The sequence below is a fragment of the Nannospalax galili genome, unplaced genomic scaffold (genome assembly GCF_000622305.1).
Source record: "Nannospalax galili isolate Female #2095 unplaced genomic scaffold, S.galili_v1.0 scaffold160, whole genome shotgun sequence".
NCBI classification, from domain to species: domain Eukaryota; kingdom Metazoa; phylum Chordata; class Mammalia; order Rodentia; family Spalacidae; genus Nannospalax; species Nannospalax galili.
The window spans coordinates 3379756-3405365 of NW_008346900.1; the positions used below are offsets into that span (position 1 = coordinate 3379756).

Genomic DNA, 25610 nt, shown 5'->3' on the forward strand with positions numbered 1-25610 from the left:
TGCGGGCTCTGAACTACCCCACTAGAGTGCTTGTGGAGACTGCCCATAAACCCTAAATAAAATACCCCCCACCTCCTGTGGTGGCCTGGACCTAGATTGGCACAAGTTAATGCTTATTGCTGTCAGGGGACAAGAGAGCTGGTGTCCCTCTTGGCTACCCACAAGGGGAGGTCAAAACAAGACAAGTAATTGCATTCCATTTTCCCCTCAATGGAGGGAATAGACACTGCTAAGACAAGCAGGACAGGGGATGGCCTGTTCTCTGAGGTGTTTTCACCCCATGTCTTCCTCAGCTCCTTTCTCTGGGCAGGGTTACCATGGTTCCCAGGAGTCAGAAAACATCCTCCTCCAGATCTTTGGAGGAAGAGTATTGTACAAGAGGGCTCAACCCTCTACTAGTACACTATAATCCACACGATCCCATGGATTTAAAATTTGTCCTAAACCTATTTTAGTTGCTCAGTTTTGTTGGTTTTTAGACACAGTTTAAGTAAAATAAAACATTAAAGTGTCTCCCTCCAGTCCAGAGCTAGAATGGATAGCCCATGGTGTCAGGAGGCTCAGCAACTATCTGATCAGTCCCTCTGACGTGCCCCTCCACCTCCAGCATCAGCATCTTCTGACTGCTTCACATACTTACTTTTCCCCATCTGCCCTTTGTGCATGATGTGTCCTTGGAAGCTCTTTGCAGGAGACAGTGAATAGCCTCACATCTGTGGAGGAAGGAGCTCTCCTCAGCACGAGATGAGGACCCTGCAGGAGATGAACAGGCGAAGGGTAGAAAACCAGAGGAATGTGAGTGGTTAGAAGAAAGCAGAGGGCTAATCATTGAATTGGTGCTGGCCACCCATAGGTGCTCTCAGAGTCTGGAGTTAAAAGCACCCCAGTCCTGAGATGTCTCTTTTGGATATCCTCAGATCTGTACTGATCAGATCATCATCCCTATTCTTATCCAGGCGCTCAGACCTCAGCAGCTCCTTTATATTTGTGCTCATGCATGATTAGCCTCCATCACCTTTTTGGAGTGATGTGCAAACCTCCTAGGGCCAAGACACTTCCTGTTGGGGCAAGGATTCAGCACAGATTCTGCTCTTGTATGGTCTTTGGCCATTAATACAGAAAGGCAAGATGTGGGGAGGGGGCCTTCCACTGGAAGGGGTGAGCAGTTGGCCTCTGAGGTTAAGGTGAAAGTCAATACAAGCTGACTGGCTTAGGGAATACTTGGTCCTATGGAAAGTTGAATCCACGATTTCTTCTGAAAGACCAGACATTTGTCATTGGTTTTTGGCTGTGTTAAGTTCCGAGTTTATTCCTTAGACAATCAGCACAGAGCCAAGAGGCATCTTTAGGCTTTGAGGTTGGTGCATTTGCTATTTTGGTACTTGAGTCTGTAAAGGTTAAACACAGGGTGTTCAGTTTGGCAAGGGTACTATGCAGATAAATCTGAAAAGGGGCTAGTCATTGGGTTTCAAAAAGAGCCAGCATGACTGGTCTTGCCTTTACTAAAGCGATACAGAACAGAACAAAGCAAAAACACCCTCCAGTTAGAGTGCTTTTAAGTGTAGTACCAAGAAATCAAGTTTAGCAGCTGGATGGAGGCACACTTTTCTCTGGCTAATATATGTGGCAAAACACAATGTGTTTGCATTTATAAATTATTCTTTCCAGTTTTTCTATATAAAGCAAAACTGATGAAATGTTTGAGCTGTAAGATGTGTTCAGTCAGCAGTATGAAGTTGGTGTTATAGAAACAGCAGATGCTGCTCTTGGGCAGGATTCCTGGCTTCACAGTGAGTGGGGAGTGAGATTGGTTTGTCTCAACAAAGGGGGTCTTTCATCCTCATGGCAAGAGGACATTGAGTTATGTGTAGGCTGTATAAAAAACAGGTCCTAGTTGGTTTGTGTTTAGAACAAGTAAGGGTTTTAAAAAATAAATCAACAGGAAATTGAGAAGTCTTTTTATCAGTGAACAACTCCCTATGGGCTGGGATCATTCCTGTGTGGAGTGGACAGAAGGTCTTGGGGTATGCTGCCAGGCCAATTAGTGGATAAGCCTGGGCAGTTCTAGGCACAGGACTGCCTTGTGGGGCACTACCTCAAGGCAAGAGATCTTCAGTTCTTTGAGTCCTTCTGTAAAGGAAAGCATGTGGATTGACTGGGGCTGGCTCCCACACTAGCAGATACCTCTACAGCAGCTATCACTGCCAGTTTCAAGCAATGAGAGGAAAATGACCCCTTCTTAGTGTTGGAGTCACAAGTTGTTCAGCTCCTACAAACACATTCTCACCATATTAAAGAACCCAGCTTTCTCTCTCACAGTTCAGGATTTTCCTCCTAAAATCAAAGCTATACACACTGAAGAGAATTTCTTGTGCATTGACCATTTGATGCTGATAAATTGCAATTAGAAGGTGTTCAGGACAATGAATGCCACAGCTGTTAGCTTCCTCAATAGGAGCTCACAGTTTGCAAGCAGTGCTCATCACATATCCCTATAACTCTATTCTCTGCTTTTTAGATAATTTATCCACAGGAAATCCAAATTGCCAAGACATGCTTTAACCTAGCAAAATGCCTGCCAATTTCCTTGGGAAAACTGACAAAAAAAGCTATAGATTACATTTCAGCTGAACACAGGCATGGGGCAATCAGATGTATCAGCCCCATTGTGTGGCTTGCCTCAGAAGACTTTGTGCACAGGCTTAGTGCAGTCAACATTTGAAGGCTCATAAATGTAATGAAGTCTCTTTGACACCTGCTTCTCTCATCACTTTAAATGTAAGCCATTGGTCCATGGGGAACCTCTGCTTTAAAAATAGAAATTATAGTAATTGTCTTCAGTTCTATGGGACGGCTATAATAAACACATGGCTTATAATATGCTCCACAACCTGGAGCCCACAGGTTGCATACATTATCCTGATTTTGAGTTTTCTTCCTTAAAAAAATCACATAAATCACTGTATGCTAGGCTGCTTCATTGGGAGGTTAACTTGTGAATTTCACTTGCTAGCTAGGGAATTCTGTTTTCTTCTTAGGTGGTACGATGGAGGTTTGCCTTTTGCTAGCTTTTAGGAAATATATCTACATTTTGATGAATGGGTGGCATGGACTTCTGGTCTCATTGCATTCCTTGGGCAACATCTTCCACTCTCTCACTTCCCTCTTTGTCAAATCTTACACAAAGAGCCTTGTCCTGGTGGTATCTGTGGTCTGGGGCAGATGTAGATTTTCTGCCCCCCCTTCTTCCTCCTCTTCCTCCTCCTTCTTTTCTTTTGTTTACTTTTTGAGACAGTGTCTCCCTATAGTTCCAGCTGTCCTGGAACTCACTACATAGACCAGGCTAGCCTGGAATTCAGAGATCCACCTGCCTCTGCCTTCCCACTGCTGGAATTAAAGGCATGTGCCATTATACTGGGCTATTGTTCTCTTTCTTTCCTGAGCCTGGGGACAGGTAGTGAAGCCTGGGTCAGCCACTCTCCTACATGGGTGCACACCCGCCCCTCCCAGCCCTGCTACCTGGGAGAGGTTGTTTTCCACATACAGAACTTGCTAGGATTTTACCTGTTTTTCTAGATTGGTCATGGTGACACAGGATAAGAATTCACCTGGGGAGCCCTCATCCTTAGGCATGTCCTTTCTATGACTGTTATGCTCCTGGTGGCCATGTTGTGGGCAGCAAGCCCCATCAAGGCTTCCCTAGGTGGGTGAGGATTATGATGGGTTTGGCAGTCCTTAGTAGACCAAAGGACATGTGGGCTGGGGTTGCTCAAGGCACCAGTTTCCACTTAGAACCTTAACCATAACCCTAATCATACTGTCTTAGGGACATTAATACCTGTGCTGAGTAGGAAGGAAGTATCCATGAAAACCAATTGCTTAGCAATGTGCCCTGTACCTTAGTACTTGCCTGGCCAGGTGAGCAGTGGGTTGCTCCTTGTGCCAGGAGCCCCTTGTTTTATAAAATGCCTTTGCACACAAGGCTGTGACTTTTGAGGGCAGATATAAACATGGAACAATTGGGGGAGCACTGTGAGTTTCTAGGCAGTATGGGTAAATTACCACAGAGCCTTCCTGGTGTTCTCCAGCTAGCAGCACCTCCTCATACTTTCCCAACTTTCTGTTCCTGGTCCCATTCTTGTCAGTCTAGGTCATAGAGATCCTGTCACCATAAAGCCAGATGTCCTTGATGGTTCAAAACAAGGCAAGTACTGGCCAGGGCTACTTCTTAACATTGCCCTTGTTTTTTGCTTGCAGATGAGCTTAGAAAATGATGACAAGCGAGCCCGCACACGGTCCAAGGCCCTCCGAGGTGAGTGCCAACTCACCTAGGTGGGTCCCCATCCTTGGCAGCTGCCCTCTCTGGAACTGTTGACATCACTCTACACAACATTTCTTCTCGGGAGTACAAGTTCCACACCATAAATGCCCAGTTTCCCAGCAGCCTTTGACCCACAACAGGTGCATAAGACCTTAGGCTTTTAGCAGGCGCTCCTCAATGTTGTATCTGAGGGTCTCCTGAGATCCTTCAGTCCATACAGACTTGCCATGCACTAAGATGTGGGGGCAGGTGCAGTTCCATGGAGTGGGGATAGCAGAATTCAGTCAGGAACCTGCTTAACTTGGAAAGGAAAGGCTGCTCTTGGGAAGAGATAAGTCCTGGTGCTGGTGGGGACTTGGAAACTGTTGGGTAGATCTTGCAGTGGATGGAGAGGAGGGGCTGAGGCACTCCTCATTTTACTAGGATTGAGCCTTACCTGCTTGGCTATCTCCCTTCTCTTGTACCTGGAGCTTCTTATTGTGCTCTACAGTAAGTATCCAGGAACTTTGAATATCTGAGGGCTGCTTGTCCTTCGTTGGATCCTTGCATATCTTGCAACCGGTGCCCATCACTGTGGCTAGCCACACGCTTGTTGGTTCTGGTCTTTGTTCAGCTTGATCTGGTGGGTAATATCTCCTGCCAAAAGCTGACATTTACCTGCAATTAGAGAAAGAGAAAACACCCTGGGCCTGAGGGTGGTGAGAAGATTAGGTCCGCTCTCAAACCTGGAGGGGAGGGGAGTCTAGGGAAAGCACTTTGTTGAGGAGGTAGTTCAGCAGGTCAGCAAAGGGTAGGCACCAGAGGAGCTGTTCAGAGTTTACTAGGCTTGCTCCTTTGTCCTTGGCAACTATTTCATTCGGTTTATATTTTTAGGGAAACATGCTTTTTAAAAAAATATTTTATTTATTATTTTTATTTTATGTGTATGAGTGTATTGCCTGCATGTAGGTAAGTTCACCTGTGTCGTGCAATGCCGGCGGAGGACAGAAAGGGCCATCGGATCCCCTGGAACTGGAGTTATGGACAGTTGTTAGCTGCCATATGGGTGCTGGGATTCGAACCCAGGTCTTCTGTAAGAACAACCAGTGTTCTTAACCGCTGAGCCATCTCTCCAGCCCCAGGAAACATGCTTTTAAAAGTCCAAGTCCTATGTATGTATATTTCCCTATTTCTCTCTTTCTCTTACCCAGGACCCCCTGAGACCACAGGTGCAGACCTCAGGTAAGGGAGTCTTCCTATTTGCATGAACATCACCTACCACTTGCTTGCCTGTGACCTTGGAGATATTCTAAATAAATGTCCCCATGCAAGCCCGTTTTCTTTGAGGATATTGCTTCTTTCTGTGCCGAATCTTGCTATCTGTACCCGACTGTGCTCTTCCTTAGCTCTTAACTGACCCCACCCTGAGGTGACCCAGGCACCTGTCTCCACTGGAACCTGAACTACTACCATGATCCTCAAAAACCAGTGACAAGTTCCTCTTGGTGATTTTTGCAGACAGTGTCACTCACTTCTGTGTCTGTGGGTTTGTTGTCTACAGTACCATATACAAATGATCTGCAGTATGTATGCTCACACTGGCTGACTGCACACTGGCTGTGGTGGGAGCATTTATGTCTCATGGGCACATGCTCTTTTCCCTCTCCAAGGGCCTGTTTACTAGGACACCATGACTCTGATCACACAAGCAGAGGAGACCTCAGTTTAGGTAGGGTTCACACTATAGGTGCCAGAATAGGGAGTGTGACCCATAGAGGGCTTGTTGTTATGGTCTGAAAGGAGAATGTCATGTTGATGTTGTGTGTGCTAATTGTGATATTAAGTAAACTCATTTGCGTGCAGCCCTGTTTTTCAGGTCTCTTCGTGGATGAGGGATTTATTCCCCTTTGATTTAGAACTCCACAGCTTGTAGTACCCCACCCCTGGGTTCCTCCCTGGCTCAGTCAGAGCTCTTAGAAGGACACATTTTTCTGGGAGGCTGTAAAGTGGCTGTTAACAACATAACTGAGGGACTCAGACTGGAACAAATAAGACCCAAATGAGGTCTCTCAGCCCACCTGTTCCCTGAAACACACGTACCCAAGAAAAGAAATGAATTTAATGGCTATCCCTCAATATCCTTGGAAGAACTGACATATACCCCAGTTTTTATTTTGGTGGTATCTAGCAGCCATTACACAACTTCAGGGAGGCCCTGCTGAGGCAGGAATTGGGGAGGGTTGGGATCAGTGTCTTTGAGACATATTAGTGGGCTGGTTAGAGCTGTCCCCAAATGTACCCTGCAGCTCACTCTTCTTCATCTTGAGGGGTCCTTCTTCCTTGAGCTAGAGGACAGGTGAGTATAAGATTTTCCTCCCATGGTTGGGGAGGAGCCAATCCCTTCAAGGGGTGGTAGTCAGAGCATGGTGCTCCAACCTGGGATTTGACCTCTCTTCCAACTTGGGTTCCTAGATATCTGTGTCTTATTGTGAGGTGGTCATCAGTCAGGCCCTTGGCTCCTCACTTCTCTGTCTCCTTCTGACTCTCATCCTGACCTTAGTCACACTGGAGCCCAAACAGGGAGATTTAGGGGATTTGTTGTTGTATGCTTATGAGCACACATAATTATCTATGTCTGTCTATGAGCGCCCATGACATCCTAAGAGCACACATGAGCACCTGTGACTGTCTGTGAACACACATGCCCACCAAGTGGCAGGGGAGGGATCACTTTGGTTTGTCTTTTCTTTCAGTGGGTGGGGGAAACTCAGGAGGCCTGGAGCCCTTGCCACCTGCTCACTCTATGTCTGGCCCTAGGAGTATGGAGGCATTAGTAGATGACTGTGCTCATGTGTGCTCACAAATGTTCAGTGTGCTCCAAGTACTTACATGTGTTCATAGATGGCCACAGCTGCTAATATATGCATATAAGAGCACTTGTATGTTCACTGTACTCATTGGTGCTCATGTGTGGGCATAGGTGCACATATGTACTCCTAGGTGTTCATGTGTGTTCACAGGTGACCCTATGAGCCGATTAATGCCTGCTACCATTGTAGTTTTTGGGTATGATGTCACTCTGTTTGATGTTTCTTCTGCTTCTGTGTTTGAGCTTCCTGTCCCAGAGTGGCCTTGTCAGCTTCACCGAGCTCAGAGCTAGTTCTCTCCTTCTCAGAACTTGGTGAGAAGGTATAGGTTCACTTGGCTGAAAACAAGGATTCTTCTGAGTGGGGTAGAAGAGTTGCTTGGAGCATGTGACATGGGGGCAGTGCCAGTGCCCCACAGGCCTCCAACAGCTGTTGCCTAATTGCCTGATTAACTCAGTGATTAGTCGACTAATTCTCAAAGTTACTTCTTGAGAGAGTGAAAGCAAGTGTGAACTTGGATTTTATAGTAGACTCAACCAAGGGCAGCAGGAATCCCCCCGCCTGGGAAGGAAATTTGATAAAATACTCCTGTGCTTTTCCTTCCTTTGTTCCTTCTGCCCTGATTTAATCTCCTCTCTCTTCTCTGCCTCTCTTCATTTTTTTTTTGATTAAGTGATTTATTTTATGTGTATGAGTGTTTTGCCTGAATGTCTGTAAGTGCATCTGTGTGTGTAAAGCCTGCAGAGGCCAGAAGAGGGCATTGGATCCTTTGGAACTGCAGTTATAAAGTGAGTGCTGGGAACTGAACCTGGGTCTTCTGCAAGAGCAGCCGGGGCTCTTAACTGTTGAGCCATCTCTCCAGTCTTCTCCCTTCATCTTTTAACACATCAAAGATTACTGCTATGCATAGCATCCATGGTAGCCCATGGGAGAAGCCTCCACTAACCTATGGCACTGTGGGCCAGCAAGATGAAAACTGTGAGGGAGGGAGAATACCAGATCTCAGCCCCTTGTTGGGGAAATGAATATGCATTCAGTGGGAAGGCAAATGTGACTGGCATGGCTAGTTGGACCTCCAGCATCTGCAGTCAGGCCATGGCCAACCCACTGGAGACCATCAAGGGGTGTCTAGACTGAGGTGGGATGGTTCCTGCCCTAAGTCCCAGCAGCCACGCCCCATATGCCTCCTTTTGCAGGTTCTGAAAAGATTTTGGGAGAACCCAGACTGATCCCAGGCAAGAGTTCAGACCCACAATAGCAATTTTGTTAGAAGTGGGTTCTCTGTTGCCACTGGGAGGCTCAGTTCCCTGACAAGGGACTGAGGTCTAACATCTCCCTCCCTCAGATGGCCTCACAGTTTCCATCTTGCTGATCCACAGCACATGGGTTAGTGGCAGCTTCTTGCAACCCACAGGAATTGAGCCATGGTGTACACTGGATTCTCATGCCACACAAGCCTCCCTGTAGCTGCTCTAACCTGAGGGCACCTGTAGGCTGGGCAGTATGTTGGTGTTAGTGCCTATAATTGGACATTTTCAGAGATTTCCCCCTGGTTTGGTCATGTTTATGGCTGAAAGTAAGGAACTCCTGAATATCTATCTTTCATGCTCTTATATTTGTCAACCTCTGTTGGGGGCTCTGACCTTCTCAGTATAGCTAAGTTTTCTACTAGGCAGAATGGATGTCTTTTAACGGATCAGCCTTCCTGGCTTCCCTTCTTAAGTGGAAGCTGAGACCAACAGCTGGTTGTGGGTGCTGGATTAGAGTCTTTACCAGATGGCTCTGGCTTGGGTCACACAGAGCCCTTCTTGCCTGACAGTCCATGTCCAATTTGGTGGGAAAGGAGTACAGACTATCGCCTTGGATGCTGAAGCATCACAACACCAGTGATGTACATGGAGAAATCCAATCTCTGTGCTCTGGACTTGGGCCAAACAAGCAATGAGTCCTCTTTAGAGAGGGATACTTGCATTCCAAAGCCTCTGGAAGCCTGGTAGCAGCTGGTGGAATGTCTGCTGTGGGAAAAAGAAGCCATCCAACAGATGTGGGTGTTAGAAGCCTTGCTCTTGTATATATAGATCTTTAATTAAACACAGACATAACACTATAACTAGTCATTTGCTTGTTTAAATGGATTGAATTATTTCACTATTTTTAAGCAAATTGCCAGTGTCCATCTTGAAATGAGCTATTTAGAAACCCTCTCTTGCTCTTCAGGGTGGAGTTAAATTTTCCCTGAGACCTAAGTCCTGTTGCCCAAGGTGACTTCTGCTTTTTCCTCCAGCTGTCCCACTCCAGGATGCACAGGCTCAGGACATGTCCGGGGCAAGTACTCCAGGCACCGAAGGTAAGAAGCCTGTCAGTAGTCTCAGAGGCTACTGGAAGGAGGTTTGGGAACTATCCCTTCCCCTGATTTGGTATCTTTTGTGGATTAAAAACTTTCCATTTTGTCTGTGGCTGTTGAGGCCAGGCTGATCTGACCCTTTTAAGTCCTAGTGTCTTCCCACTGGCCTATGTTCCTTTGGTGCCTTTGCTGACGTGATCCTGGCCATGAGGGTGCAACTAGGCATGGTAGTTTGCCTGTTTGGCACCCTGGTTTTCCCAGCAGGGACTACTGCAGATCCTGGCTGTGCCTGTATGGCATAGCTTAAAGCAGGCCTGGTACACATGGGGGAGACAAGTGTGAGCTATGGCTGTCAGTGTAGTCATTCCTGCAGTCAGCTAGGTTTCCCTGGGGACTATAGTGCCATTTTCCTGGATGGGTATAGGTGTAGAGATCTAAAGGCAGAGAGGAAAGGCCTAGGTTGGGAGGAAATCAGTTGAGATCAGCTTGGGGTACATAAAGGATAGTAGCTGGGTCTGAAGGATGGCTTGGAGAGTAGTAGTCTGGGGTAGAGGAGCCCTGTGGGGCCTGAGTCTTTACTCCATTTGTTGGCTTGGCTCACTGTAATGCAATTTAAAACACAATTGGGAGATTTTAAATGTTTGTAATTAGATATAAAAATTCAAATACACCAGAGTTTGGGGCTCCATCTAAGAGCAACTACAAAAGAGGAACCCTTGGAAATAGCCTCCTGGGTGCATATGGGGCTGATCTGGCTCTTGGCCATCACTCATCCTCCATTCTAGTTTACAGAGCTGCCCTCTGGCCAAGAAGAGGAAGCTGGAGGGTACTGAGGCTGAGCACCTGGTATCCAAGAGGAAGTTGCACCCCCTGAGATTGGCTCTGGATGAGGGCTACCGTATGGACAGTGATGGCAGTGAAGACACTGAGGTGAAGGACGCCTCTGTTTCGGATGAATCGGAAGAACCTCTGGAGGAGGCTGAGGCTGAGATGTCAGGACAGGAGGAGATTCATCACTCTGAGCCAGCTGAAGGTGCTATGTTGCTCTTTCTCTTCTGAATAAAGGATGCTTAGTGTGGCCCTGGAGAATTGCAGCCTGTGAGGGGGCTAGAGGGGGGCTCAGCTCAGTGGGAAAAGCTGTCTTGAGAACAAGGCATGTCTTGTTCTGATGTGTGCAGCTTCCTGGAAGAGGGGCCTACCCAGGACATGGGGGAGGGTATAGTGTATGAGTTGACTACTGTGTGCAGTAGAGAGATGGTAAGGTGGACCTGGACATGAATCTCATATTCCCATGTACTCACAGAAGTGAATGTGTTTCCAAGGCATGTCTGTGTGTGTAAGAGATATATGATGTGTGCTATGTCTCTGTTGTGTAAGGGCTCTTAGACAGAGCCTACCCTGCCTGGGTCATGAGATAGTTGACTAGGCTGGATCTGCTTCGTCCTGAGACACTAAGGGCAGATACTGAGAAAGTTTCTCAGTTTAGGCTGAATCAGGCCCCAGTCAGGTCTCTAAAGGTAGATTCCCTGTAGAATTTAAGAGAAGAAAGAGGGCTGCTGAGGGACCCTTGCCTTCTGAACCTGGGATCATCTGACTATGAACAATTGAGATGGATTTTTGTCCTATTTCTGAAGCAATCCATGTTGAGCTCACTCTGGCTTCCCTACTTGTGACTCTGGAGTAAGTGCACAGCCCATGGAACCAAGCTAGTTTATATTTCAGGTAGAAAATCCCTCAGCCCACTGGCTTCTTGGAGTACCACCCAGCACAGCTGGCTCCAACTGTGGCTGAAAACAGTGGCTCATGAGTCCCACAAAGCCAGTACATAGTGAGCATGCTTTAGTTACCATGCTTAAAAGATCTAAATTTGAGTCCTTTAAAGGTATAGATGCTTTTCAATTATGAGACAGCTTTTCATCTGATTTTCCTCTTTAAGTTCCACTGTATAAAATGCAGGTCTACCTCATTTGAGAATGAACATGATGAAATATAAAATACTCAATAGGGGCTAGCCACTGTTGGGAGCAGAAACCTGGAGGCATTCCCCAATGTTCTCCTCCAACCCCATGGTATTTCTGATTTCATGCAGGAAAGAACCCCATCAAGCCCCATTTTGGATCCAACCCCACCAGCAGCCCCTCTACTCTTTCAAAGGGCAGCTACAGCAGCTACCAAGGAATCATTGCAACTTCCCTCCTAAACCTAGGCCAAATTGCTGAAGAGACCCTTGTTGGGGAGGATTCAGTCCCCATGAACAAGTCAGGCCCCACTGTTGTCCAACAACTTCAGGATGAGACTGCAGTCGGAGCTAACAGTGATGAGGGTGAAAAAGACCTCTTTATACAGCCAGAGGATGTGGAGGAAGTCGTTGAAGTCACCAGTGAGCGTTCCCAGGAGCCACGTACCCAGTCTCTGGAGGATGTGGCCAGTGAGGAGTCAAATAAGCAGAAAGGTGTCCTGGGTCATGAGGAGGAAGAAGATGAGGAGGAGGAGGATGAGGAGGAGGAAGAAGAGGAAGAGGAGGAGGAGGAAGAGGAGGAAGGAGAGGAACTAGAAGAAGAGGAAGACGAGGAGGAGGAAGAAGAGGAGGAAGAGGAGGAAGAAGAGGAGGAAGAGGGGGAGGAGACAGCTCCTAATATAATCTTTGGGGAAGACACTTCCCATACCTCTGCTCAGAAGGCTGCTCCTGAGTCCCGGCGCCCAGAACTACCCAGTCCCAAGTCTGAGTACTCTGTCATTGTAGAGGTTCGTTCTGATGATGACAAGGATGAGGACACACACTCTCAGAAGTCAACAGTCACAGATGAATCAGAGATGTATGACATGATGACCCGTGGGAACCTGGGTCTTCTGGAACAGGCCATTGCTCTGAAGGCTGAGCAGGTGCGTGCTGTCTGTGAGCCAGGCTGTTCGCCTGCTGAACAGGGCCAGTTGGGCCCAGGAGAGCCAGGGAAGATGGCAAAGCCCTTGGACATGGTGAGGAAGAGCTGCTACAGCAAAGGTAGGCTAACGTGACTTTCCCTGCTTACCCACCTTGTCATCCCATTGCCAGGGGCATCAGCTTTACTGAGGGTGCAGATGGAGGCTGGAGAGAGACCTAATCAGAGGCTGTCATATGCTGGAGTAGGAGGAGAATGGAAGAGCAGATGGGGACAAATAAACACAGAACTGGGGTCAAATATTGAGGAAATGGACTCATGCTGTTTCATGTAAGATGATCTGAAGCGAGACATGGAACTGAGATGTGTGAGGAGCTAGGCAGGAGAGAGAAAGGAAGGCAGATTGATGACCCAGTTACTGTGCCACTCAGTTTATTTCTGCCACTGGCCTAAACCTGTAGCAGGGATTATGCAGTCACAGAGCCTGGCACTTGATGCCTTCAATCCCTGAAAGCTGTTTTCTGAGACCATTTTTGGTCATCCTGAACACTCCCCATGGAGTTGGACCTTAAAGAAGACTTGAAGGATGTCTCTCTTCTGTTCTCCAAAAGGTACAGACTGCCGCTAGCTTTGCATTTGGACTTAAATGTACTAAATGCACTAAAGTCCAGGGTTTAGGCACAGTACTTCCTGACCTTGTTGAGTGATGATGTCCAGTGGAGGACGGTCATACTGGGCTAGTGGAAGGGGTGTGAGTATGGGCCAATATCGGGGAGAGGCAGGAGACTGGAAATCAGATCTGAGGACAGACCTTGAGCAAATGGTATAGCCACAGGTATGACATGGGTACCAAGGCCTGTAGGACAGGTTGGTCATATGTTGCTGTCTGCCCATCTCAAGTACCTCCTGGGCCCAGGACAGGTGCCTGGAGCTTCTCCCTAAGGGATTCAGCCTTACCATGCCTGAGGCCAGGCCTTGCATGGGCCAGTTGTGACTTTGGGTCTCCCTGGGCCTTTATTCTAAGGTCATGGAGCGGTCCTGACCTCAGTCCCATTTCCTTTTTCCAGGCCAAACTCTCTTCTCTGGACTCTGTGCTCTTCTACATCCTGCTTCCAGGAAGGGTTAGCTGACACTAGGGAGGGGGCAGCTGAGGAGAGAGATCAGGGGTGGGGTGACTCAGACACTAGAGCCAGAAACCAAGAAGGTAGGAGACATGCATGTGTGGCGCCTCTGGGAGGCACACTTGGGTCATGGGAGAGACAGACTGTAGTAAGAAAAATTCAGATTTAAGATCTCAGCTAGGAACTTGGTAGAGACATTGGGACATACTTTCTTGGAATGCCCATTCCTATGAGATAAACTCAGAGGACAGATACTGAGGAGATGTAATTGGGGACAAATTTTGTGGGTGAGGTAGACATGGAGGGTGGCTCTTGAGTTGATACCCTTCAGGATGATGCAGACTGGGGTTGAAATTTTGGGGAGGGGGAGATTTAAGCCAGTATTTCCGGGCTCAGACTTAGGGGAAACTGGCACCAAGGTGTACAGGTTGAAGTGAGACAGTTTCAGGATAGGTACAGGAGCCTGAGTTTGTCAGACTTTGGGTTCCTAAAAAGGAAAGGCTTTGGTGGGACACTGAATGACAGACATTAACAAGCCTAGGAGTTTGAAGAACTTTGACCTGTGGCTAAATATTAGGGACCAGGGGCAAAGTGCCTTTCACTCAGGGATTCATAGGGCATGACCCAGGGGAACACTGGGTAGCACATTTGGACTGTAGGAACATATGCATATTGACATGTGGAGGAACAAATGGTGGGACTGATGTTAGGGGGTAGAGGCAGGTCATGGGCACAGGATTTGAGTCTTTCAGGACATTCCTGCCTGCTTAACTGGGTAGAAGTTATCATTTCCTGCACATTTGAATTTGGAGGGACAGAACAGACATCCTTTCCCCTGGTGTGCTTTGCTGGGTTTCCAAGCTTGACTCTCTGGTGGCCTATCGCAAAAGGAGTTTCTCTGAGATATCAGATGTGCTCTGAAGATCCTCCATTTCCTCCTGGTCTTCACACTTGATAAATGAGCTACATGGATCTGCAGAATTGAGGTTGAAAACTGAGATTTGGAGTTTAAATTTTCTGCCCAGGCATTCATTAGTCACATAGTTTTGGATGTCATATAACTTGTGTCTTCTTCATTTTGTCAAGTCCCAAGGATACCTTTTAGCAAGGTCTCCACATTGCCTACACTCCAGCTACCAACTGGGGTGCCCATTCTGCTATTTTGGGTGGGAGGGATATTACTTGGGCTTTGGAGCAGCTTTTCCAGAGCTGCTTCATCGTCCAGCCTCTGTCTCTCTTGGGCTCTTGGGCAGTCTTACTCCATGTCTTACTTCTAGACAGAAGTTATCCTTAACTGTTCCCTTTATAGTCTCCTTGCTTTACATCATATGTTCTGTGTGTTTTAGATCCTTCCAGAGCTGAGAAGCGTGAGATCAAGTGTCCGACACCTGGCTGTGATGGCACTGGCCATGTTACTGGGCTGTACCCTCATCACCGCAGCCTATCTGGTTGCCCCCACAAGGATAGGATCCCTCCAGAAAGTGAGTAGCTGCATGCAGGGTTAGCCCAAAGCCTGAAGCTCAGGCTCCTGTGGTATTCGGAGATGTTTATGGGAATGGGAAGCCTACTCAGGACCTTGACCCTTTGAGCTTCCAAATATTCATCCTTAGGCTCTCAAGCTGCCTAGAAACAAATCTGAGCTTATAAGGGACAGCCTACTCAGGTGTCCATCTATAGCTACCAGCCTGAGTCAGAGGCCCAGAGTCAGAAGACTGCATAGATACAGATTGTGAGAAGGGATGGCTGTGTCCACTGAGCTGGGCAGGTGGAGGCCTTCACACAATTGCCTCTGTGCTCAGGAAGTAAATGTCTGATTTTACTTTTAGGCTGGAAACAGAAATTGTGAAAATTAAATTCAGAATTTTGAAAAAGAAAAACAATGGAGTGTAGTTTCTTTGCTGGGAGGTGGGGTCAAGGTAGGAAGGACATGCTTGACTGGGCTGGGTGAGGTTCAGCGTTCCAGGGCACCGATGTTTACATAGCTGCCGCCTTTGAACAGGTTCCTTGGTCTATCCTCCACCACAGCCATCCATCCACTCTCACCATTTGCTCTCCCTGGTTCTCTTACAGTCTTGGCCATGCATGAGAATGTGCTGAAGTGCCCCACTCCTGGCTGCACAGGCCAAGGCCATGTGAACAGCAATCGCAACACACACAGAAGGTAGTGAGCTGAACTGGGCCGTGGTGGGGAATCAGGGCTGGGCCTGTAGTGTGTGTCCCTTGCCTGAAACTTGAGTCCTTACCTGGTATGGGTTCTATACAGACATGTAGCTCACTGCCTGGGCAGGTGGCAGCTGGAGGGTTGTTGTTGCTACAATCCTTGGTGTTGCTGCATGTTCCCTGTGAGCTGAGGTGAGCATGTGAGAAGTCTGATGCTGCTATGATGAGAACAGGTGGAGACTGTATGTCTTGCCCATTTTCAGAAAATTTCTGCACACTAGCTCTTGCCCCTAGTAGGAGTAAAAACTTGGACATGAACAAGAATGTCAGTGGCCAGGGTTACTGCAAGGGGGAATGCTGAGACTAGGTAGACATGAGGCTCCCAAGCCAATGTCCAGATTTAGTTATTGGCTCATCTTCCTACATAATAGGGCACTATACCCTAGCCTCATCTAGAGCACTGCAGGTCCATCTTGACAGGGTCCTTCTGGACCCTAGTGGGCACATATTTACCTGGGAGGAACACCTGGGCTTTAGAGGCTACTTTGTTGGAAAAGAGGATGGGTTCCTTAGAGGTGTGATGGTGCTATACCCATGGTCCAGGAGCTGGTGCCTAAGCTCAACAGTAGGTCATGAGGAGGGCCAGTATACTCCAAAGGTAGTGCCCAGGTTGTGGTCTGAGTGTAGCCTTTGGTTTCCCTGAGTCAGCCTACAGAATATGATGTAGAGATGGTTCTAGAATCTATCCCTCAGCATTGGAAAGAGGAGAGGAGGGAGATGAGAGCTGAGCCTGGTACCTGACTGTGTGGAAGAATCCTTTGCCCATAATTTGCTGACTTTCATGGTGTATTTCATTTTTTTGTCACTGACTTAAGATTATTCCAAACAGAAATGACCTAAGCGGCTTGTCCTCTGGGGGTTCAGGACAAAACTGGAGGGAAAACCTGTCCTGTAGGAATGGCAGGTGTGTTGTTGGCTCTGGGCCTCATGTACGTGAAACTCTCATGCCTGAATGGTGCTTGTCAAGAATCACATGTCTGGCAACCTGGGACAGACCTGTCTTGGAGGAGAAGGCTCAGATGTCTCTTCTTTTTCTTCCTTTAGTTTGTCTGGGTGTCCTATTGCTGCTGCTGAAAAGTTAGCCAAATCTCATGAGAAGCAGCAGCCGCAGACAGGAGATCCTTCAAAGAATAGCTCCAATTCAGATCGGATTCTCAGGTGGGTAAAATGAACCACAGAATTGAAGGAATCACCTCCCAGATGCCTTCAGAGGCCTCAATGTCAAGGGCTGGGTGGTGTGCATGTCTCTTGGCACACAGGACATATCGGCCACATTCACCAAAGCCTCATCTAAGGTGTAAACAGCTGTCTGGCCTTAGCCACAGGCTTCTCTGCCTTGCTCTCTCCTAAGGCATCTGATAAGGTCAGTGGAATTATTCAGGGTCAGTGTATGGAGAGAGTAGACTGTACCAGCCAAGGGCTTCACCATACAAGGAGTACCCAGTTGTCTTCATCTGTTGTTTCACCTCAGGACAGACCCTATACCAGGGTAAGGTAGGGGAGGACACAGGACTTGCTCCTCTGAGTGCTGCCTTCTGTGTGGTACTAAGCATCTGAGACAGCAACAGACATGTAGGCGTGTGTATGCCTGCATGTTTTTTATGTATATGTACCAATATGATTATGTTTACACATGTGCTTAAATGCATGCATGTGTGCATGCGTAGATATGCTATCATTGAAGGGTCTTCTGACAGAGAAAACAGAACACATTTGCCTAGTGCTTCTTTCAGGTGACCCTGAAAAGTAGGTGTCACAAATAAGGTCAGAGGCTCAGGGACATGTTCTAGCTGGCCTGTCTACAGAAACTTCTCTAAAGTCAACTATAGTCCTCTACCTTGGGAGTGGGGTGGGGAGAATGAGTCCCTGGGCCTTGAGGTGTCCCTCACTGAGAAGACACTGCCAGGTAAAGTCCTCTCTCAGAAGATACCTTGTTCCCCATTTCTCTGAGGATCTAGAACTCATAACTCCTTCCCTCAGGTTCCTGGAATCCTGTTCCATGTCAGATATAGCATGGGATACAGGACCATATGCTCAGCAAAGCCAGTTCTCGGTCGATCTGGCACTGTTTCTTCCTTGTAGGACTCCTGACCACAGTCCTCGTTCTCTGATGCCTTCTTTGGCTATGCCATACGATAATTTACTTCAGAGGGACCCTCAAAAATTGTGGTCCCACACACCACAGCTCAGGTTGGGGACAGGGACTTGCCTTTGCTCTGTGGAGCACTTGTGTCCCATCCATGGACACCTTTGACCTTGTGATCACAGGTGGGATAGTCCTTTATCATATTTGTTCTTCCTTCCAGCTTCCTTTCAGTTGCTATTTGATGCTTTCTCTACTTTGATCTAAATCACTGATAAAACATCCAAACAGGCCTAGATATGAGGTCTGGTGAGGTCAGGGGAGTGGGCAGGCCTCATCATAGAAGCTGTGCCCATGAGTCTTTGACCTGTTGGTTCACATAGAAAAGTCAGACAACAAACAAAATTTATCCAGGAGCTTAAGAAACATTCTGCTTTCCTAGGCCACAGCAAGCACTTGCTCATCATTAGTAACAGCAGATGGACACAGGAGGCCTCTCATTGGCTGTTAATTTTATTTGGCCCACATTTCTGAATTCCTAGCCTAGGGTATGAGGATAGGCTTTACAAAGCTTTGCTGGAGTCTTCTGACCTCAAGTCTACAGATTCTGGGTATAGTCTTGCCAAGGGAGCCACAAAAGTGTGGCACCAATGTAGAGGTCAAGGAGACATTTGTCTCCTTGCTGATATCAGATAGTCTTGCTCTGGAAGATTTATCAGGAGTTCCTGAGCCAGTGTCCAGCCTGGGGACCCACCCTTCCCATTCTACTCTCTGCTATGTGATCTTCTCAGGTCCATCAAAGTGGCCTTAGTATTACAGGGTCAGCCTGTTCATTCTCTCTTCAGACCACATTTTTTTGGGGGGTCTTTTTGAGACAGGGTTTCCTTGTAGCCGTCCTAGAACTCACTATGTAGACCAGGCTGGCCTTGAACTCACAGAGATCCGCCTGCCTCTGCCTCCCAAGTGCTGGGATTAAAGGCACGTGCCACCACGCCTGGCCAGACCACATTTTAAGTTCTTATATAACCCAGTTTCAGAGGTCCTCACCAACACTTTCAGATTCCACTGATGACTGACTGAAGTCATTGCTTATTCCAGACAGGAACAGAAGGAGCTGGGGTGCTTGCTGGGGCTTTCTTCCCTATCCCCTCTTCCCTCCTTTCTGAACTGCTCCTTCAGAAACTCTTGCTGATCGTGTAGCTGAACTCTTAGAAACCACTCTCCTAAGTTCTAGAGGAGGTCTCAGGCTTGTTCTTCTGGAATGTTACTAACATGAGGACATGCTATTATTTCCTTCAGATTCCTGTTGTTTCCTCCTCACAGGCAGTTTTTCCTCATACTGATTTCAGATCTATCCAGGGACCCTTCATTCTGGGAGGTGGAATTCTGACTAGCCTTTATGGGCAGGGTATTGGGGAATGGGTCTCCCTGAGTCTTATCACCTGGCTGCATGAGGTCTCAGCTTGGGGCCATTGGAGGGGGTAGATGAAAGGTAGCATGGGGTCTCTGAGTCCCACCCTCACAGGTTCTGCATCTTTGTCTCATACCCCAGGCCCATGTGCTTTGTGAAGCAGCTTGAGGTTCCTCCTTATGGGAGCTACCGACCCAATGTGGCTTCCACCACGCCCAGGGCCAACTTGGCCAAGGAGCTGGAAAAGTTCTCCAAGGTCAACTTTGACTACGCAAGTTTTGATGCTCAGGTTTTTGGCAAACGTATGCTTGCCCCAAAGATTCAGACCAGCGAAACCTCACCCAAAGCCTTCCAATGTAAGTTGGGGAGAATTGTTTATGTCTCTCCTTTCACATTGCTCCTCATAGGGACAGTGGGGAGGGGTCCTCTGGGGAGCTGGAAGGGACATGGTATGGCCCTGAGGCCTCACCTTCTCTTCAGCTACTCCAGTGGGCATAGTTGTGACTTCCCTGGGTCTTGCATCTCACCCATATTCATTGAGCCTTTATGTGTCTCCTAATTATTTGTAAAGCAAATCAAGGGTCCATGATGGTTGTGTATGTCCAGAAGAGGGAGGATTCACTGATGTGGTCCACTCTGGAGTGTGCTGAGTAGGGTGTCTGCTCCCAGCACTGCCTCTGAGGAAGGCCTATCTGTAGGGTAGGGCAGGGCAGTACCATCAATGGCAGGAAGCCTCTTAGTTTCCTGAGTGGGGACCATCTTACTGGAAATGGTATTGTCTGTGACATTAGCAACACATTTTAGGGGCAATTATATTGATAAAAGTCATTCCTGGAAATCTTTTAAAACAGTCTTCCTTTTTCTTAAAATTTACTGTACTTCTTTGTGGATTGTAAGCATATTAACCTTGGAAATGTATGTGAGATAGAAAAGTACCTAGTGCACTGGAGAATCTAAATGGGCATTTCCCAGTGGATGTTGTCAGCGCCGTAGATATTAAGGACAAATTTCCTACCTGTTAGAATTATAGTTCTTAGGGTTAGTGGCCTTTGGGATAAGTCTCTTCCTGACTCCAGCAGACTCTGCTGGCCAGGCCCAGGTGTTTCCAGGTACCCACACCTGCTTAGAAAGTGACTGTGATGGCATTGCTGGTGGCAGGCCAGGGGTGCTGGATCAAAATGAATTTTCCACATGTCTGGATCTCTCTGGCAATACCAGTGGTTTTCTGGTTACTCAGAACATCACTTGTGAGCGATTTTAAAGCTGAAGCATAGTGACTAGGAAAAATAACTATACCTTAATTTATGGTATCCTACTCACACTTGTGTTGCTTTATTAAGGTAGCAACTACTATTGGGGACACAAAGTCAGCAGAGGTACAGTAACATCTCCTGATATGATGGGACAAAATTTTCCATATATGTGTATTCTAAACATTCACCATATTTACCGAATTTTTAGCCTCTTAGTATTTGCTGATGGCAAGTTGTTTGTTTGTTTGAAATGATCATGTATGATGGATATTTTTGCAGAGTTTTATTATTTTTCCCTAAATGGTCAGGTCAGAAATGAAATGCCTCTTCAATATCAGAGAAGAAAATAGTGGGAGGGATTTGTGAGAACATGGAAGTGGGCAATGACCCATCTGAAATCCACATTGTTGTAACTATACCCTGACCCCCAGCTCTCTCCTTACTAGTCTGATGCCTCTGTCCAAGTCTGTGTCAGCCTGGGTTGTTGTTCCCTTTTAGCAGCCAACCCTCCCCCAAGACATCTCCTCCAGGTGCAGTCCCACCTCCCAGTGGTTATGTGAGAGCACTTCACCTTCTTCTGTAGGCTTCGACTACTCTCATGATGCCGAGGCTGCACACATGGCTGCCACTGCAATCCTGAACCTCTCCACTCGATGCTGGGAGATGCCAGAGAACCTCAGCACAAAGCCACAGGACCTCCCCACCAAGGTGAGTATATCCCCTGGAGACCACTGGGGAGAAGATAGTGGGTAGAGTTTGCAGTGAGAAATTTGCAGTGAGGTGTGGCTGGTACCAGAAACACTGGGGCCTCATTAATGTTTTATTTTTGTTTGTTTGTTTGTTTTATGAGACAGGGTCTCCCTGTAGCCTCAGCTGCCCTGCAGCTCACTATGTAGACCAGGCTGGCTTCCATCTCATAGAGATCCACCTACCTCTGTCTCCTGAGTGCTGGGATTAAAGGTGTGTGCTACCACGCCCAGCTGTTTTGCGTCTTTAAATCTTTATTTTTTATTTATATGTATGTATGTGTAGCTGCATGATTTTTGTGCACCATAAATGTGCTTGCAGAGGCTAGAGGGCATTGGATACCCTGGAACTAGAGTTATAGGCTGTTGTGAGCCACCTGATATGGTACTGGGAACTGAATCCAGGTCCTCTGCAAGAGATGTGTTCTTAACCACTAAGCCATCTCTCCAGCCCTCGATTGATGTTTTTTATTCCTAGCCTTTGCCCCTCTGGTCATAGTTCAGATGACCAAAGAGAGTAGATGGGTGGCCATGAGAGAGCCAGTATATTATGTAACTCAGTGTCAGGCTCACGCCACCTTTCTATGTGCTCCTGTGGAAGTTGGTAGTGGCCGACATGTCCTGGGGCCAGAGACCTGTTCTCACTTGTTTGCAGTGTGTCTCAAGGGGATTACTGATCTATAGAGATGAGAGGAACTGGAAGGCTCCTTCACATGTGGTCAGGATATGGTACTGGCTCTTTCTTTTCAGCTGCTGTTCATTCTGGTCACTGTTTGCCTTTCTGAAACTCGGATAAAATGTACCAGAAGGCACTTCCAGGAAGGGGCTGGTTCTCCAACCCATGCACGCATATATACATACATACATATATATATACATACATACATACATATATATATATATATATATTGGTCTTTTTGAGACAGGGTCTCCCTGCAGCCCCAGCTGTCCTAGAAGTCACTATGTAGACTAGTCTGGCCTTGAACTCACAGGGATCTGCCTGCCTCTACCTCCGGAGTGCTGGGATTAAAGACGTGCACCACCACGCCCGGCTTCCAACCCATATTTTTCACCTTTGCATTTGCAGACTGTGGACATTGAAGTAGATGAAAATGGAACTCTAGACTTGAGCATGCACAAAAACCGAAAGCGGGAAAATGCTTTCCCCAGCAGTAGCAGCTGTAGCAGCAGCCCTGGTGTCAAATCTCCAGATGTCTCCCAGCGCCAGAGCAGCACCAGTGCTCCCAGCAGCTCCATAACCTCGCCCCAATCCAGCCAGACCTCCCGCCAGGATGAGTGGGACCGACCCTTGGACTATACCAAACCTAGCAGGCTGCGAGAAGAGGAGCATGAGGAGGTAGGTGCCAGGACCTTAGGCTGAGTGGGCAGACTGGCAGCTGCTTGAAAGGCTACGAAGAATTCTGCTTACTTCTTAGGTAGCTGTTTCTTGAGAGCTTCATAAAGAGCCTCTGGGGTCTGTCTCTTTTCACACAAGATTTTTCATCCTCAGGGTGTCTGGGATTCAGGGCCCAGCCCTCCAGAAAGGGTTTTACCTGCAAAGCCATGCTCATCCTTGTTCCATAAGAAGGCTGGTTTCCTCACCTCTGCAGAACACAGTGACTAGCATCAATGTGGGTGTTCCAAGGAGGAGAGGAGCATTTCATATCTCCTGGGGATGATTTGGGAAAATCTTGTTTCCTTTGTTTTATGAGCCTTCCATCAATATGTGGAGTACAGCTGTAGGGATTCAATGCTTGGTTCCTTAGACCAGGACACTGAGGAAACTCCTGCTAACAGGGGCCTTGAGCTTGAAATCCTTGTAGTGGGCAATGACCTGAGTCCCTGAGACCAGGACTAACTGGAGAAAGAGGAAATAGTTTGGCATTGGAGGGTAAGCTATGGAGCCTTCCTTTCCCTACCTGAGTATAAGATATGGGAGTCTCAGATGTGTGTTGCTCCACTGAGAAACCGTTTGAGTAGCCTGTGTGATACCTGCAATCTTTACCTTCCAGAGGGAATTTCTGGAGGGAGCAGGGCCAGATACCCCTAGGAGGTTGAGGAGGTAGACCAGGTCCTCCTCCACAGTCTACTTGCCTGTAAGCTAGGCCCCTCTTCAGACCATTATGCAATATTTGGGTGGAACTCAGAATTGCCCCATTTTTAGAGAGATAGACTAGGCTCCTGGTTTAGGTCACATAGCAGAGTTACTGGCAACCTTGGGTATTGGGACTCAGAAGAGGAGCCCTGGGCTGAGGCCTCATGGTAGGGAAGTCCACATGGAGCCACATTTGTCTGAGTCTGTGTAGGCTGATTCCTTCCTACACTGGGTAAGAGCCTTGGTAGAGGCATGTGCCCTCTGTGCAAATGTCTCCACTATCATCTCTCATACTCGGGCTCAGAACTGTCTAAGATTCACGCTTTACTCCCAGGGTCAAGTCATTCCCTGGTTTGCAAGCTGTGACTTCTCAGCTGCTTTCTTGGTCCAGGGGTAGGTTGGTATCTGGGGTCCCTTCCCTGCTCTTTTCTCTGCTCTAGTTTATCTCTGATCTCCCCAGGTTGCTTTGCTCATTTCCTCCAACATATCACTTTGGAGCATCCTTGTCTCTCCAGGAATGAGCTGCTGTTTGTAGGGAGATCTATTTCAGAGATCCTGAGATCCTCCCACTGAGGCCTGCCACATGCACCACCTGCGGCCATTGCCAGTTGTCCCCAAACTCTTCTCCCAAACCCTTTTAGGCACATTTTATCTCCAAAATCTTTCCTTAGGTCAGGTCTTTCCCATCATTCTCTCTGTCCTGGACTCCAGACTCAAACCCTCTTACCACCTCTGCCAAATGGTTCACTAATTCTGACAGTAACTCTTTCTGACATTGTGGGTACTCTGAGCCCTTCATGTTTTGGACCTCTATCCTAGAGCTTCACTGACTGGAGATTTGGCTAAGTGTGTTGTTTGAAGATCTTTGCCCAATTGCTCAGGCAAACAAATCACTATCTTAGAGCCTTGTTTAGTGACAGGAATCAATAGCCTCTGCATGCTGTTCTGTGGGCTGCAGCCTCACAGGCTCTTGTCTCAGAGTTATATCCTTTTAGGTTCAGAATCTGAACAGTTTGTTGAGACCCATGACAAATTGGTATATCTCTGGAATGTGAATTCTGGTGTACTTGTCCTGCTGGATGTTGTTATTCTAACTTTGCAGGACTCCTGGCCTTCAGTGGAAGAGCTGTGCTGATCCTGAAGCTAAGGGTAGTGAGCAAACACCTCCAGGCCCAGGGCTTAATTATTGGTGTTTGTGAAGTGTCTGACATGGTCAAGCATCGTATGGTGGGTCAGGGAAGTCTCAAGCATATAATGGTTATGATAAGCTATTAGTATGCTTTCCAGCTCAGTTTTGAGGTACCTTAGCAACATTAGTTACTGCCTGCTAACAACTGCACCCCAGAGAGCACAGCTCTCAGGTGTCCATTCTGTGGCAACTTGGTGAAGGTGGGCTAAGGCCGTGGAGAGTATCAGGAACTTGGTCCTGGCCTTCATGGTGTGGTCTTCTGTCTTGGAGTAGCTAGGCCTTCTTTCATTCTCATTAAGACAAGAGACTCCAGGAAACACCTTGTGGATACTGCTGAGGGGTCCTTTTCTCTCGCCCACTAGGTTGGGCATCTGGCTTCCTTGCCAGTTGTTAAAACATATCCCTGCTGGTTTTTTGCAGTCAGAGCCAGCAGCACATTCTTTTGCTTCCTCTGAAGCAGATGACCAGGAGGTGTCAGAAGAGAACTTTGAGGAACGGAAGTACCCGGGAGAAGTCACCCTGACCAACTTTAAGCTGAAGTTTCTCTCCAAGGACATAAAGAAGGAGCTACTCACGTAAGTGCTGCCTTGGCAGGCCAGCCTCCCAGGAATCTGGGGAAAGCAGGCCTGGTCCCAAACCTTGGCAACCATTTAGAGCCATGCAGCCCATAGTGACAGGTTTTCTGTTAACTCTACAGTGAGATGAATGTGAATATGATACTCTAAAAGCCATTAAGCACTTGGAAGTTCCTATGGCCCAGCCCACAATCTAGGACAGAGCAGGATAAGAACTAACAGCCATGGGCAGAGAGGGTTACAGAGACCAGCCCTCAACTCTGGCAGCTACTGGATCCCAGGTTGCTCCATGAACTGTTCCTTATGGGGCTGGAACAGACAAGATAGTCTTCCATCAACCTCTACTGCCAACCTGTCCCCTAAAGGACTATGAACAGCTGAGCCTAGCACCCTCTCTACTGGTGAGCCAATCATTACCTGTGCTCAGAGCTCATTCTAGGAAAGGGAGAGGGCCTCTCTTCTTCCTACACTGCACCCACTAGTATCCTCCTACTTTGGCCTTCCCGACGTGACTGGGTCTGTGTTCT

At 47.6% G+C, this 25610-nt stretch overlaps 1 protein-coding gene across 6 annotated transcripts in view; it reads left to right on the plus strand.

The window, feature by feature from the left end:
• The window catches only part of Myt1 (myelin transcription factor 1), a 68383-nt gene that overhangs the window by 26187 nt on the left and 16586 nt on the right, over positions 1–25610 (plus strand). For 5 of the 6 annotated variants that reach the window (XM_008843333.1, XM_008843338.1, XM_008843336.1 and 2 more), the window contains exons 3-14: positions 4258–4312; positions 5512–5542; positions 9452–9514; positions 10297–10544; positions 11601–12512; positions 14858–14992; positions 15582–15672; positions 16776–16889; positions 19367–19581; positions 21062–21186; positions 22312–22581; positions 24929–25083. In XM_008843333.1, coding sequence (XP_008841555.1) covers positions 4258–4312; positions 5512–5542; positions 9452–9514; positions 10297–10544; positions 11601–12512; positions 14858–14992; positions 15582–15672; positions 16776–16889; positions 19367–19581; positions 21062–21186; positions 22312–22581; positions 24929–25083 — 2414 coding nt within the window. The remainder of the gene's footprint in view (positions 1–4257; positions 4313–5511; positions 5543–9451; positions 9515–10296; positions 10545–11600; positions 12513–14857; positions 14993–15581; positions 15673–16775; positions 16890–19366; positions 19582–21061; positions 21187–22311; positions 22582–24928; positions 25084–25610) is intronic. The other variant, XM_008843337.1, reaches the window with a different exon arrangement.